The 16,051-nt window shown below is 36.4% G+C and overlaps 1 protein-coding gene across 4 annotated transcripts in view; it reads right to left on the minus strand.

Annotated features, from left to right (window-relative positions):
• UIMC1 (ubiquitin interaction motif containing 1) overlaps positions 1 to 16,051 on the minus strand; it is a 135,310-nt gene that overhangs the window by 74,626 nt on the left and 44,633 nt on the right. For all 4 annotated transcript variants that reach the window (XM_082380531.1, XM_082380530.1, XM_082380528.1 and 1 more), the window contains one exon: positions 14,869 to 14,953. In XM_082380531.1, coding sequence (XP_082236657.1) covers positions 14,869 to 14,953 — 85 coding nt within the window. The remainder of the gene's footprint in view (positions 1 to 14,868; positions 14,954 to 16,051) is intronic.

The following is a 16,051-nucleotide window of genomic DNA, read 5'->3' on the forward strand; positions in this document are numbered from 1 at the left end:
AAATTAATTAATTAATTAATTTAAAAAAAAAAGAATAAAGAGACTTTATTAAAAAAAAAAAATACTAGCTCCCTCCTTCTAAAAAAAAAAAAAAAAATACAAACACATGGAGGCTAAACAATATGCTATTAAATAACCAATAGATCACTGAAAAAATCAAAGAGGAAATCAAAAAATACTTAGAAACAAATGACAATGAAAACACGACGACCCAAAACCTATGGGATGCAGCAAAAGCAGTTCTAAGAGGGAAGTTTATAGCAATACAATCCTACCTCAAGAAACAAGAAAAATCTCAAATAAACAACCTAATCCTATATCTAAAGCAATTAGAGAAAGAAGAACAAAAAAAAAAAACCCCGAAGTTAGCAGAAGGAAAGAAATCATAAAGATCAGATCAGAAATAAATTAAAAAGAAATGAAGGAAACAATTCCAAAGATCAATAAAACTAAAAGCTGGTTCTTTGAGAAGATAAACAAAATTGATAAACCATTAGCCAGACTCATCAAGAAAAAAGGGAGAAGACTCACATCAACAGAATTAGAAATGAAAAAGGAGAAATAACAACTGACACAGCAGAAATACAAAGGATCATGAGAGATTACTACAAGCAACTCTATGCCAATAACATGGACAACCTGGAAGAAATGGACAAATTCTTAGAAAAGCACAACCTTCTGAGACTGAACCAAGAAGAAATAGAAAATAAAAACAGACCAATCACAAGCACTGAAATTGAAACTGTGATTAAAAATCTTCCAACAAACAAAAGCCCAAGACCAGATGGCTTCACAGGCCAATTCTACCAAACATTTAGAGAAGAGCTAACACCTATCCTTCTCAAACTCTTCCAAAATACAGCAGAGGGAGGAACACTCCCAAACTCATTCTATGAGGCCACCATCACCCTGATACCAAAACAAGACAAAGATGTCACAAAAAAAGAAAACTACAGCCCAATATCTCTGATGAACACAGATGCAAAAATCCTCAACAAAATACTAGCAAACAGAATCCAACAGCACATTAAAAGGATCATACACCATGATCAAGTGGGGTTTACCCCAGGAATGCAAGGATTCTTCAATATATGCAAATCAATCAATGTGATAAACCATATTAACAAACTGAAGGAGAAAACCAGTATGATCATCTCAAGAGATGCAAAAAAAGCTTTTGACAAAATTCAACACCCATTTATGATAAAAACTCTCCAGAAAGTAGGCATAGAGGGAACCTACCTCAACATAATGAAGGCCATATATGACAAACCCACAGCCAACATCATTCTCAATGGTGAAAAACTGAAACCATTTCCTCTACAATCAGGAACAAGACAAGGTTGCCCACTCTCACCACTATTATTCAACATAGTTTTAGAAGTTTTAGCCACAGCAATCAGAGAAGAAAAAGAAATAAAAGGAATCCAAATCAGAAAAGAAGAAGTAAAACTGTCACTGTTTGCAGATGACATACTATACATAGAGAATCCTAAAGATGCTACCAGAAAACTACTAGAGCTAATCAATGAATTTGGTAAAGTAGCAGGATACAAAATTAATGCACAGAAATCTCTTGCATTCCTATACACTAATGATGAAAAATCTGAAAGAGAAATTAAGGAAACACTCCCATTTACCACTGCAACAAAAAGAATAAAATACCTAGGAATAAACCTACCTAAGGAGACAAAAGACCTGTATGAAGAAAACTATAAGACACTGATGAAAGAAATTAAAAATGATTCAAACAGGTGGCAGAGACATACTATGTTCTTGGATTGGAAGAATCAACATTGTGAAAATGACTATACTACCCAAAGCAATCTACAGATTCAATGCAATCCCTATCAAACTATCAATGCCATTTTTCACAGAACTAGAACAAAAAATTGCACAATTTGTATGGAAACACAAAAGACCCCGAATAGCCAAAGCAATCTTGAGAAAGAAAAACGGAGCTGGAAGAATCAGGCTCCCTGACTTCAGACTATACTACAAAGCTACAGTAATCAAGACAGTATGGTACTGGCACAAAAACAGAAATATAGATCAATGGAACAGGATAGAAAGCCCAGAGATAAACCCACGCACATATGGTCACCTTATCTTTAATAAAGGAGGCAAGGATATACAATGGAGAAAAGACAGTCTCTTCAATAAGTGGTGCTGGGAAAACTGCACAGCTACGTGTAAACGAATGAAATTAGAACACTTCCTAACTTGTGGCACATGGGCTTAGTTGCTCCACGGTGTTTGAGTTAAAAATAAACTCAAAATGGATTAAAGACTTAAATGTAAGGCCAGTCAGTATAAAACTCTTAGAGGAAAACATAGGAGAAACACTCTTTGACATAAATGACAGCAAGATCCTTTTTGATCCACCTCCTAGAGAAATGGAAATAAAAACAAAAATAAACAAATGGGACCTAATGAAACTTAAAAGCTTTTGCACAGTAAAGGAAACCATAAACAAGACCAAAAGACAACCCTCAGAATGGGAGAAAATATTTGCAAATGAAGCAACTGACAAAGGATTAATCTCCAAAATTTACAAGCAGCTCATGCAGCTCAATATCAAAAAAACAAACAACCCAATCCAAAAATGGGCAGAAGACCTAAACAGACATTTCTCCAAAGAAGATATACAGATTGCCAACAAACACATGAAAGAATGCTCAACATCATTAATCATTAGAGAAATGCAAATCAAAACTACAATGAGATATCATCTCACACCGGTCAGAATGGCCATCATCAAAAAATCTAGAAACAATAAATGCTGGAGAGGGTGTGGAGGAAAGGGAACACTCTTGCACTGTTGGTGGGAATGTAAATTGATACAGCCACTATGGAGAACAGTATGGAGGTTCCTTAAAAAACTACAAATAGAACTACCATACGACCCAGCAATCCCACTACTGGGCATATACCCTGAGAAAACCATAATTCAAAAAGAGTCATGTACCAAAATGTTCATTGCAGCTCTATTTACAATAGCCAGGACATGGAAGCAACCTAAATGTCCATCGACAGATGAATGGATAAAGAAGATGTGGCACATATATACAATGGAATATTACTCAGCCATAAAAAGAAATGAAATGGAGGTATTTGTAATGAGGTGGATGGAGTTAGAGTCTGTCATACAGAGTGAAGTCAGAAAGAAAAAAACAAATACAGTATGCTAACACATATATATGGAATCTAAGGAAGAAAAAAAAAAAAGGTCATGAAGAACCTAGTGGCAAGGTGGGAATAAAGACACAGACCTACTAGAGAATGGACTTGAGGATATGGGGAGGGGGAAGGGTAAACTGTGACAAAGTGAGAGAGTGGCATGGACATATATACACTACCAAACGTAAAATAGATAGTTAGTGGGAAGCAGCCACATAGCACAGGGAGATCACCTCGGTGCTTTGTGACCACCTAGAAGGGTGGGATAGGGAGAGTGGGAGGGAGGGAGATGCAAGAGGGAAGAGATATGGGAACAGATGTATATGTATAACTGATTCACTTTGTTATAAAGCAGAAACTAACACACCATTGTAAAGCAATTATACTCCAATAAAGAAGTTAAAAAAAAAATGTTACTGAAAAAAATTACTTCATTGCTAAAAAGTACTAACCAGCATCTGAGCCTTCAAAAAGTTTTAATCTTTTTGATTGTGGAGGGGTTGAAATATTGCAAGAATTACCAAAATGTGACACAGAGGCATGAAGTGAGCAAGTGCTGTTGGAAAAATGGCACCCAACAGACTTGACACTGGGTTGTCACAAACCTTCAATTTGTGTTAAAAAAAAAAAAAAAATTATCTACAAACCTCAATAAAGTGAAGCAAAATTAAACAAGGCATGCCTGTAATCACTTTGAATGTCAACGGATTAAATGTATCAATTAAAAGACAGAGACTAGATCAAAAAATAAGACTCAACTATATGTTGTCTACAAGAAACCCACTTTAAGGACTTCCCTGGCAGTCCAGTGGTTAAGACTCTGTGCTCCCAATGCAGGGGGCACAGGTTTGATCCCTGGTTGGGGAACTAAGATCCTACATGCCACATGGCGCAGCCAAAAAAAAAAAAAAAATTGAGAAAATTGATAAAAGACAAATGTTGATTCTTCCGAAAAATTAATAAAGCTAATATGTTTAAAAAAAAAAAAAAAGAAGGAAAGAAAGAAACATTATTATTATTATTTTTTTAAATTTATTTGGCTGCCTCAGGTCTTTAGTTGTGGCACGCAGGATCTTCATTGTGGCACGTGGGATCTTTCACTGTGGCACTTGGGCTCTTCGTTGCAGTGCGTAGGCTTCTCTCTGGTTGTGGCGTGCAGACTCCAGAACGTGTGGGCTTAGTTGCCCCGCGGCATGTGGGATCTTAGCTCCCCAACCAGGGCTCGAACACATGCCCCCTGCATTGGAAGATGGATTCTTAACCACTGGACCACCAGGAAAGTCCCAGAAACCCACTTTAAATATAAAGAGAAATATAGATTAAAAGTAAATGGATGGGGCTTCCTTGGTGGCGCAGTGGTTAAGAATCCACCTGCCAATGCAGGGGACATGAATTCAAGCCCTGGTCCAGGAAGATCCCACATGCCGCAGGCAACTAAGCCTGTGAGCCACAACTACTGAACCTGCCCTCTAGAGCCCACGAGCCACAACTACTGAGCCAGCGTGCCACAACTACTGAAGCCCACATGCCTGGAGCCCGTGCTCTGCAACCAGAGAAGCCACCGCAATGAGAAGACTGCGCACTGCAACGAACAGTAGCCCCCGCTCGCCACAACTAGAGAAAGCCCGTGCAAAGCAACGAAAACCCAACACAACCAAAAAAAAAAAAAAAGTAAATGGATGCGGATTTCCCTGGTGGTCCAGTGGCTAAGACTCCATGCTCCCAATGCAGGGGGCAAGGGTTTGATCCCTGGTCAGGGAACTAGATCCTACATGCCTCAACTGAAGATTCCACATGCTGCAACTAAAAGATCCCGTGTGCTGCAACTAAGACCCGATGCGCCCAAATAAATAAAAAAATAAATAAAAAATTTTAAAGTAAATGGATGGAAAAATATACCCTGCCAACACTAATCAAAGGAAAGCAAGAGTAACTCTATTAATTTCAGACAGAGCAGACTTCTAAGCAAGAAAAGTTATCAGGAATAAAGAAAGACATTACATAATAATAAAGAGATTAATTCTCCTAGAAGACATAACAATCCTTAATGTGTATGTGCCTAACAAAAGAGTCATTGGTGAGGCAAAAAATGATAGAACTGCAAGGAGAAATAGATGACCCACTATCACAGTTGGAAATATCAACCCCCCTCTATCACAAATGGACAGATCCAGCAGGTAGAAAATCAGTAAGGATATAATTTAACTCAACAACACCATCAATCAATTGAATATGATAGACATCTACAGACTACCCCAATCAAGAACAACAGAACACACATTCTTCTCAAGCTCACACAGAACATTCACCAAGACAAACCACGTTCTGGGCCATAAAACACACCTTATATTTAAAGCAAGAGAAATCATGCAACGTCTATACTCAGACCACAGTGGAATTAAACTAAAAATCAATAACAGAAAGAAAACAGGAACATCCCAAAATACATGAAGATTAAACAACATACTTCTAAATAACTCATGGGTCAAAGAAGAAATCTCAAGAGCAATATAAAAATACTTCGAATCAAATGAAAATGAAAAAGGCATCTTATCAAAATTTGCAGGATGCAGCAAAAGCAGTGCCTAGAGGAGAGTTACAGCATTAAATGCACAGACTGGGAAAGAAGATCTAAAATCAATCGTCTACGTCTATACCTTAGGGCAGGGGTCCCCAAACCCTGGGCCGCGGACCAGTCCATGGCCTGTTAGGAACCGGGCCGCACAGCAGGAGGTGACCGGCAGGCAAGTGAGCGAAGCTTCATCTGCTGCTCCCCATCACTCGCATTACTGCCTGAACCATACACCCCTGCTCCCCAGTCCATGTAAAAACTGTCTTCCAGAAAACTGGTCCCTGGTGCTAACAAGATTAGGGACTGCTGCCTTTGGGAACCAGAAAAAAAAAAGTAAATTAAATACAAAGTAAGCAGAAAAAAAATAAGAATTACAGCAGAAATCAATGAAATTGAAATCAAGAAATAAGTAGAGAAAATGAACCAAACCAAAAGCTGGTTCTTTAAAAAAAAGAAAAAAAAAATCAATAAAATTGATCAACTACTAGCTAGGCTGACTAAAAAAAGAGAGGGCACAAATTACTAGTACCAGAAATGAAAAAGAGGACATTGCTACAGATCTCATGGACATTAAAAAAATAATAAAGGAATACTATGAACAACTCTTTGCCCACAAATCTGATAACCTAGATGCAACAGACCAATTCCCTTTGAAAGACACAATCTGCCAACACTCACATGAGAAGAAATAGGCAGTCTGAATACACCTATATCTATTAAAGAAACAGAATCCATAATTAGCCTTCCACAACTAAAAGCAACAGGCCCAGATGGAGTCACTAATGAAATCTACCAAACATTTAAGTTAGAAATTATACAAATTCTATACAATCTCTTTCAGAGGACAGAAGCAGAGGGAATACTTCCTAAGTCATTCTACGTGACCACCATTAAACCTAACACTAAAACTAGACAAAAACATTATAAGAAAACTACAGACCAGTATCTTGCATGAACACAGATACAAAAATCCTCAACAAATAGTAGCAAATTAAATCTAACAATGTATAAAAAGCATTATACACCATGACCAAGTGGGATTTATCCCAGATGTGCATGCTAGTTCAACACTCAAAAATTAATTAATGTAGTGCAACACATAAACAGGACAAAAAAGAAAAATCACATGATCATATTCAATAGATTCAGAAAAAGCACTGGACAAAACCAAACACTAATTCATGATAAAAATTCTCCATAAACTAGGAAGAGAGAACATTCTCAACTTGATAGAGAATATCTATAAAAACGCTATAGCCAACATCATACTAAATGGTGAAAACTCAAAGCTTTCCCACTAAGAACGGGAAAAAGGCTAGGATGTCCCCTCTTATCTCTCCTTTTCAACACTGTACTGGACATACCAGCTAATGCAATAAGACAAGAAAAGGAAATAAACAATATACAGACTAGTAAAGAGAAAAATAAAACTGTCTTTGTTCACAAATGACACTATCATCTAAGTAGAAAATCCAATAGAATCTACAAAACAATTCCTGGAACTATTAAGTAATTATAGTAAGGTTATGGTATACAAGGTTAATATAAAATAGCCAATCACATTCCATATACCAGCAATGAACAAGTGTGATTTGAAATTTAAAACACAATAGCATTTACATTGGTAATGAAATAATGTACAAGATCTATAAGAGGAAAACTAGAGAACTCTAATGAACAAAATCAAATAAGAATGAACTAAATAAAGGGATATTCCATGTTCACAGATAGAAAGACTCAGTAATGTCAAGATATCAGTTTTTCACAACCTAATCTGTAGATTCAATGCATTCCAAATCAAAATTCCAACAAGTAATTTTGTGGATACCAACAAACTTATTCTAAAGTTTATATGGAGAGGGCAAAAGATCCAGAATAGTCAACACAATATTGAAGGAAAAGAACGAAGTTGGAGGGCTGATGCTACCTGACTTTAAAACCTACTACACAGGGCTTCCCTGGTGGCGCAGTGGTTGAGAATCTGCCTGCCAATGCAGGGGACACGGGTTCAAGCCCTGGTCTGGGAAGATCCCACATGCCGCGGAGCAACTGGGCCCATGAGCCACAACTACTGAGCCTGCGCGTCTGGAGCCTGTGCTCCGCAACAAGAGAGGCCGCGACAGTGAGAGGCCCGTGCACCACGATGAAGAGTGGCCCCCACTTGCCGCAACTAGAGAAAGCCCTCGCACAGAAACGAAGATCCAACACAGCCAAAAATAAAAATTAATTAATTAATTAATTTAAAAAAACAAAAAACCTACTACATAAAGCTACAGTAATCAAAACAGTGTGGAATTGGCGAAAGAACAAATAGATCAAAGGAACAGAAGAGAGAGCCCAGAAATAGACCCACATAAATATAGTCGCCTGATTTTTACAAAGGAGCAAAGACAATACAATGAAGCAAAGGGATTATCTTCAACGAATGTTGCTGGAACAACTGGACATTTCATATACCAGAAACTGAATCTAGACAAAGATCTAACACCATTCCCAAAATTAACTCACTGGATCATAAACTGATATGTGAAACACAAAACTATAAAACTCCTGGAAAATAACATAGAAAACCTAGATGACATTAGGTATGGCAATGACTGTTTAGATTATATCTAAAGGCATGATCCATAAAAGAAGTAAATAAGCTGGATGTCATTAAAATTAAAAACTCCTGGTCTGCAAAAGACAATGTTGCAAGAATATGAAAACAAGCCACAGACTGGGAGAAAATATTTGCAAAAGACATATCTGATAAAGGACTGTTATCCAAAATATACAAAGAACTCTTAAAACTCAACTGTAAGAAAATAAACACAACTAAAAAGTGGGCCAAAGACTTTAACAGACAACTCACCAAGATGATATACAGAGCAAACAAGCATAAGAAAAGATATTCCACATCATATATCATCAGCAAAATGCAAATTGAAAAAAGGAGATATCACTGCACAACTACTAGAATGGTCAAGTTCTGGAACACTGACAACACCAAATGCTGGTGAGGATATGGAGTAACAGGAACTCTCATTCATTGCTGGTGGGAATGCAAAATGGTATAGCCACTTTGGAAGAGAGATTGGCGCTTTCTTACAAAACTAAAAACACTCTTAGCGTACTCAGCAATCATGTTCCTTGGTATTTACCCAAAGGAGTTAAAAACACATGTCCACCCCAAAACCTACACAGAGATGTTTATTCCAGCTTTATTGTTAATTGCCAAAACTTGGAAGCAACCAAATGTCTTTCAGTAGGTGAAGAGATAAATAAACTATGGTAGAGCCAGACAATGGAATATTATTCAGTGCTTAAAAAAAAAAAAAAAAAAGATCTACCAAAGCATGAAAAGACACAGAGGAAACTTAAATGCATATTACTAAGTGAAAGAAGCCAATCTGAAAAGGCTATATACTGTATGACTCCAACTGTGTGACATTCTGGAAAAGGCAAAACTATGAAGACAGTAAAAAGATCAGTTGTTGTCACAGACTGGCAGGGGAAGTAGGGTAGGGATGAATAGGTGGAGCACAGAGAATTTTTAAGGCAGTGAAAATACTGTTTGATACCATAATAATGGATACATGTCATTATATATTTCTCAAAATCCATCGAATGTATAACACCAAGAGTGAACCCTAGTGTAAACTACAGACTTAGGGTGATTATAATATGTCAATGCAGGTACATCAATTGTAACAAATCTATCACTTTGATAGAAGTTGATAATGGAGGAGGCTATGTATGTGTGAGGTCAGAGGGTATGTAAGAAATCTCTGTACCTTGTCCTCAGTTTTGCTGTAACCTAAAACAGCTCTAATAAAATAAAGTCTTAATGAAAGTTATACACACAAACACATACAGGCTGAGAATTTTCCAAAGTAAATAGAGATCTCAAATCAGACCTCAAATCACAGATCCAAAAAGACTATCAAGAAAAATACATTCCATGACCCCCACAAAAAACTCATACCTAAACATCATATTCAAACTGGTAAAAAAACAAAGATACAGACTATATTGAAGGAAGTCAGAGAGAAAAACATGTTACATTCAAAAGAAGAAAGATGAGGATTAAAGCCAACTTCTCATTAAAAACTCTGCAGCCAGAAAATAATAAAGTGACATCTTAAAAATGATGAAAGAAAAAACTGTCAAACCATATCCTATAGCCAGGGAAGTATTTCTCAAAAATGAAGGAGATTCAATCTACCACTTTCAGTAAAAAGGAGAACTAAGCAGAACATCAAGTAAATAGAAGACAAACAACATTATAATCCAACCAGACTAAATAGATATCTACAGCACACTCTATCCAAAAGTAGCAGAATAAACATTTTCCTCAAGTGCACAAGAAGTATTCTCCAGGATAGAACATATGATGGTGATAAAACAAGCCTCAACAAACACAGAAAGATAAAAAACATACAAAGTATGTTTTCCAACATAATGAGTGAAATTATAAATAACAAAAGGAAGAAATTTGGGGAGTGGACAAATACGTGGAAATTAAACAAAACACTCCTAAATAACCAATGGGTGAAAGAAAACATTACAATGGGAAAGTAGAAAATACTTTGAGATGAATGAAAATGAAAATGTCTTAAAAACTTAAACGATTTAGCTAAAGCAATACTTAAAGGGAAATTGACATCTATCTAATGCCTATATTAAAAAAGAAAGATCTCAAACAAATAACCTAAACTTCCACTAGACCCAGAAAAAAAAAAGAGCAAACTAAACCTAAAGAACACAGAAAAAAACCAAAATAATAGAGGAGAAATTAATAAAAAATACTAAAACAAGAAAAATCAATGAGATGAAAAGTTGGTTTTTTGAAAACTAAAAAAATTGACAAACTTTCAGTTAGATTTGAGCAGGGGGAAAAAAGAAGACTCAAATACCTAAAAGCAGAATGGCAGTGGAGACATTACTAACAAATACAAAAATAAAAGACAAACTGCCAAAGCTGACTTGAGAAAAAATATAAAATCTGAACAGAACTACAAAAGATAAGAAACTGAGGACTTCCCTAGTGGTGCAGTAGTTAAGAATCCGCCTGCCAATGCAGGGGACATGGGTTCAAGCCCTGGTCCAGGAAGATCCCACATGCCTCAGAGCAACTAAGCCTGTGTGCCACAACTACTAAGCCTGCACTCTAGAGCCCACACGCCACAACTACTAAAGCCCACACGCCTAGAGCCTGTGCTCCACAACATGAGAAGCCACTGTAATGAGAAGCCCGCGCACCACAACGAAGAGTAGACCCTGCTCACCACAACTAGAGAAAGCCTGCGCACAGCAATGAAGACCCAGTGCAGCCAAATATAAATAAATACATTTTTTAAAAAATTGAATTAGTAATCAAAAACTATCTACCAAGAAAAGCCTAGGCCCAGATGGCTTCACTGATGAATTCTGTCCAACAATTAAAGAAAAATAATACTAAATCTTCACAATCTTTTCCAAATACAGAACAGGAGGGAACAATGTTCAACTCATTCTGTGAGGCCAGTATTAGCCTGATACCAAATCCAGACAAAGACATCACAAGAAAACTACAGAACAATATCTCTTATGAATGTAAATGCAAAAATTCTCAACATGGTAGCATACCAAATCTAGAAATAATATAAAAAGATTACACACTATGACAGAGTAGAATTCATCCCAGAAATGGAAGGTTGACTTAACATATGAAAATCAATTAATACACCAAATTGACAAAAGACAAAAACCCATATGATCATCTCAATAGACACAGAAAAAGCATTTGACAAAATTCAACACTGCTTCATGATAAAAACATTTTTAAATGGTTATAGATGGTTAAAGTAGTATATTTTATGTTATGTGTATTTTACAATAAAAATATTTTTAATAAGCAAAGAAACGACCAATAAGCACATGAAAAGATGCTCAACATCATTAGTCATTAGAGAAATGCAAATCAAAACCACAATGAGATACCATTTCACACCCACTAGGATGGCTGTAATGGGGAAAAAAAGAAAAAGGAAAATAACTGTTGGCAAGGATATGGAGAAACTGGAACTCTCATACAATGCTGGTGGAAATGTAAAATGGTGCAGCCATTTCAGAAAGCAATCTGGCAGTTTCTCAAACAATTAAATATTGAGTTACCATATGACCCAGGAATTCCAGTCCTAGCTATATTACTCAAGAGAAATGGAAACATACAGCCACAGAAAAACGAGTACTTGAATATTCACAGCAACTTTAGTCAATAACCAAAGAGGAGAAACAACTCAAATATCCATCAAATGATGACTATATAAACAAAACACGGTACAGCAATATAGTGGAATAATATCTGGCAACAAAGGAATGAAGTACTAATACATGCCAAAACATAGATGAACCTGAAAAAATTAAGTAAAAAAACCAGTCATGAAAGACTACATATTACATGATTCCATTTATATGGAATGTCCAGAATACGCAAATCTATACAGACAGAAAGTAAATTAATAGTTGCTTAGGGTTGGGTGGGATGAGGGCTTTGGGTTACTGGTTAAGTGTACAGGGTTTCTTTCTGGAGTGATGAGAACATTCTAGAATTAGACTGTGGTGATGGTTACACAACTCTGTTAATATACTAAAACCCACTGTATACTTTCAGTGATGAAAGTATTATATGATGAATAAATGGAGTATGTGAGTTATATCTCAGTAAAGCAATTACCATAAAAATGGAGAAATACATTTTCAGACAAAAATAAAATAGAGAATTAATTGGTCTACATTAAAATAAGTGATAAAGGAAGCTCTTCCAGCAGAAAAAACATGATACTGGACAGAAACTGGGACCTACACAAAGAAATAAAAAGCCCTTGATGGCACAAATAAAGGAAAATATGGAATTCTTTATTTTTTATTTCCATTGCTCTAAAAGTCATTTAACTATCTAAAACAAAATAGTATCGATGTATTGTGTGTTATAATATATGCAAAAGTAAAATGTATGGTAAAAATAACACAAAGGAGGGTAGAAAGGAATCGGGAGTCTTTATACTAGGGAATCTTTATACTACGTGTGAAACAATATGACATTATTTGAAGGTAACTGTGATTAATTAAACATGTATACTGTAAACTCTAGAGCAACCACTAAATATTTTTAAAAAGAGATATAAGGTAAGTAAATAGTAGAAATTAAATGGAATCATAAAATAATACTCAACAAATACAAAAAAAGAACAGAAAAAGAAGAAACAAAGAACAATTGGAACAAGTAAACAGCTTTCAATCCAATTACATCAATAATTACATTAAATATAAACGTAAAGGACAATTAAAAAGACAAATTGTCAGGTTGAATTTAAAAAAAAATTAAAAAGACTGTAAGACTGGGAAAAAAAGCATGACACAATTATACAAAAATGAGAAACACAGATAGCAAGCAAACAACTATCAAGAGTCTACCAATGGTAACAAAAACCTAACTATCAATGATAAAGATTATTGCACCTCAAAAAGTAACTATTATCAATAATTCTCAAGACTGAAAATAACTTGAGTACATTCAACAGATCTAACCATAGTGACAGCCACCTCTAGATATAACACAATGATTTAGCAACAACAAAAATTATGGTTAATTTTATAAGGCTGAGAATTATACCTTAAATCACCAAAATTCAAATTAACAGTGAAAAACATCCTTTTTTATCTTCAACTGTTGTAATAATTTCAGCTAGCTATCATAGTTTTTGAAAACTTCACTGAAATACTTAAACATCTCACATGACATTAAAATGCAAAAATACAGTAATTATTAAATGACTTCACAATTGAGTAACAAAGTCAGAAGAGAAAAAACTTCCAACAAAGGATTTCTCTGATATTGTGATTTATAATAATAAATATATACCTAATCTTTGCCCCTGGCCCTGGCACAGAGCTCCTAATACCCTTGGAATTTCCTCAATGAAAAGAGCAATAAAGGTGTCTTTTGTTATTCATAACAATCCCCTCTTCGGCACACCAGAGACTATGTTAATGAACTTACTTTTGGAAAGACCCTAAGGATGGGGGCTGGTCACCAGGGGAACCAACCAAGGTACTAGAGGATTAGAACTTTCATTCCAACTTCCCAACGTCCAGGGAAGGGAGAGGGGCTGGCTGGAAGTTGAACCAATCACCAATGGCCAATGATTTAATCAACCATACCTGCATAATGAAGCCTCCATAAATATACCTGAACTACAATGTTCAGTGAGCTTTGAGGTTGGTGAATATGTGTGTGTACTGGGAGGGTGACATACCTGGAGAGGACATGGAGATCCGCACCCCTTTTCCTATATCTTGCCCTATGCATCTCTTCCATCTAGCTGTTCCTGAGTTATACCCTTTATAACAAACCAGTCATCTAATAAGTAAACTGTTTCCCTGAATTCTGAGAGCCATTTTAGCAAATTAATCAAACCCAAGAAAGGGGTCATGGGAACCTCTGATTTATAGCAAGTCAGTCAGAAGCACAGGTAACAACCTGGACTTGCAACTGCCGTCTAAAAGAAGGGGTAGTCCTGCAGAATTAAGCTCTTAACTTGTGGGATCTGAGAGTGTCAGATTTCCTTAAATTGTAGGGCACCCAGTGTCTGCCAGAGAGCTGGAGAACCGCTTGGTGTGGGGAAAAAAAAACCCTACACATTTGATGACCAGAGTGAAGTGTTAAGAATACAGGAAACACACAGAAGAGTTTTTCCCTAAAAATTTTAATGAACAAAAGAGTAAAACACACCATTATTGGAGCCACTAAGTGACTTTCTAAGTGTTATCTGCATGTTATTGATGAGGAAACAGAGGTAGGCTGAAAGTAGTGGCTTGCCTAAAGTCCACATAGTAAGGTGAAGCAAGGATTCAAATCCAAGTGTGCCTAACTCTGAAGGTCACATTTTTAATTTCAACATTGTCTTTAATAAGTCAGTTGTATATGCTATAGGTTAACTGTGATCCCTACAAATTTTAATGGAACCCAGAATTAACAGGAAGCACACACAACCTTATTCAGAGAAACCTCTTCCTAATGAAGAAACCAGTGTCAAGTCTATGACTGTTGTAATTTCCAAACCATTCTCAACACAAAAGTGAAAACATACGTGCAATTTTTCTTTTAGCCAAACACTTTGCTCTATTCGACTGTTTTGTCTTCATTTTCTGCAATCCATTCTCCTCCTTTGGTTCCTGTTGCAAAACAAGAAATATGATCAGGGCGACTGCCATTAAAAGTAGTACTCTTTCTACCTCCTCTACAGCCAAGAGAGGCCACTTAGCCTCTGAAGAATCAGTGGTGGTTGTAAATGTTCACAGAAAACATCAGAAAAAGATTCTTATGGTAGAAAAAGGAAAATGTAGACTCAGAACCAATAAAAATTAAAAATCATAATATACTCACGTAATTATGTCATATAGAAGCTCATGTAAAATTGGTCCATCTGCAAAATACCAGCAAGTACGCACCCAAGTTCAGAGAAAGCTTGATGCAAGGTTTAAAAATCAATAATAAAGTTTAAACTCAGTGCACAGTCACTTATTTTAAATCAGTACTTTTAAAAGCAACAGAACAACTGAGGAAAAGTATGCAACATATTTATCAGACAAAGGGCTAATTTTCCTTATATATAGAGCTCTTATAAATCAATACAGAGACCAATATTTAACCTCCTCCCATAGGCAAGGAATATGATAAAACACTTCATAGAAAAACATACACAAGGGGCTCCTAAGTATCCAAATCATAATTATATAGATACTTTTTTAAACCTATACTAATGGTAAAAGTGAAAATGTTTTATAAAACACTTATTGTGGGGAAACAAGTACTCTCATACCACTGATGGAATACAATGGATGCAAATCATTACTTTGTGCACCTGGAACTAATACAGCATTGTAGGTGAATTATACTTCAATTACTGTGTGTGTGTGTGTGTGTGTGTGTGTGTGTGTGTGTGTGTCAACACTGGGAGGAAATGCATCAAAATGCTAATGGTGGGCTTCCCTGGTGGCGCAGTGGTTGAGAGTCTAACTGCCAATGCAGGGGACACGGGTTCCAGCCCTGCTCTGGGAGGATCCCACATGCCGCGGAGCAACTAGGCCCGTGAGCCACAACTACTGAGCCTGCGCGTCTGGAGCCTGTGCTCCGCAACAAGAGAGGCCACGATAGTGAGAGGCCCGCGCACCGCGATGAAGAGTGAGCCCCGCTTGCCGCAACTAGAGAAAGCCCTCGCACAGAAACGAAGACCCAACACAGCCAAAAATAAATATAAAAATAAATTAATT

Source organism: Balaenoptera borealis, assembly GCF_965194805.1.
Source record: "Balaenoptera borealis genome assembly, chromosome: 2".
In the NCBI taxonomy this organism is placed as follows: Eukaryota; Metazoa; Chordata; class Mammalia; order Artiodactyla; family Balaenopteridae; genus Balaenoptera; species Balaenoptera borealis.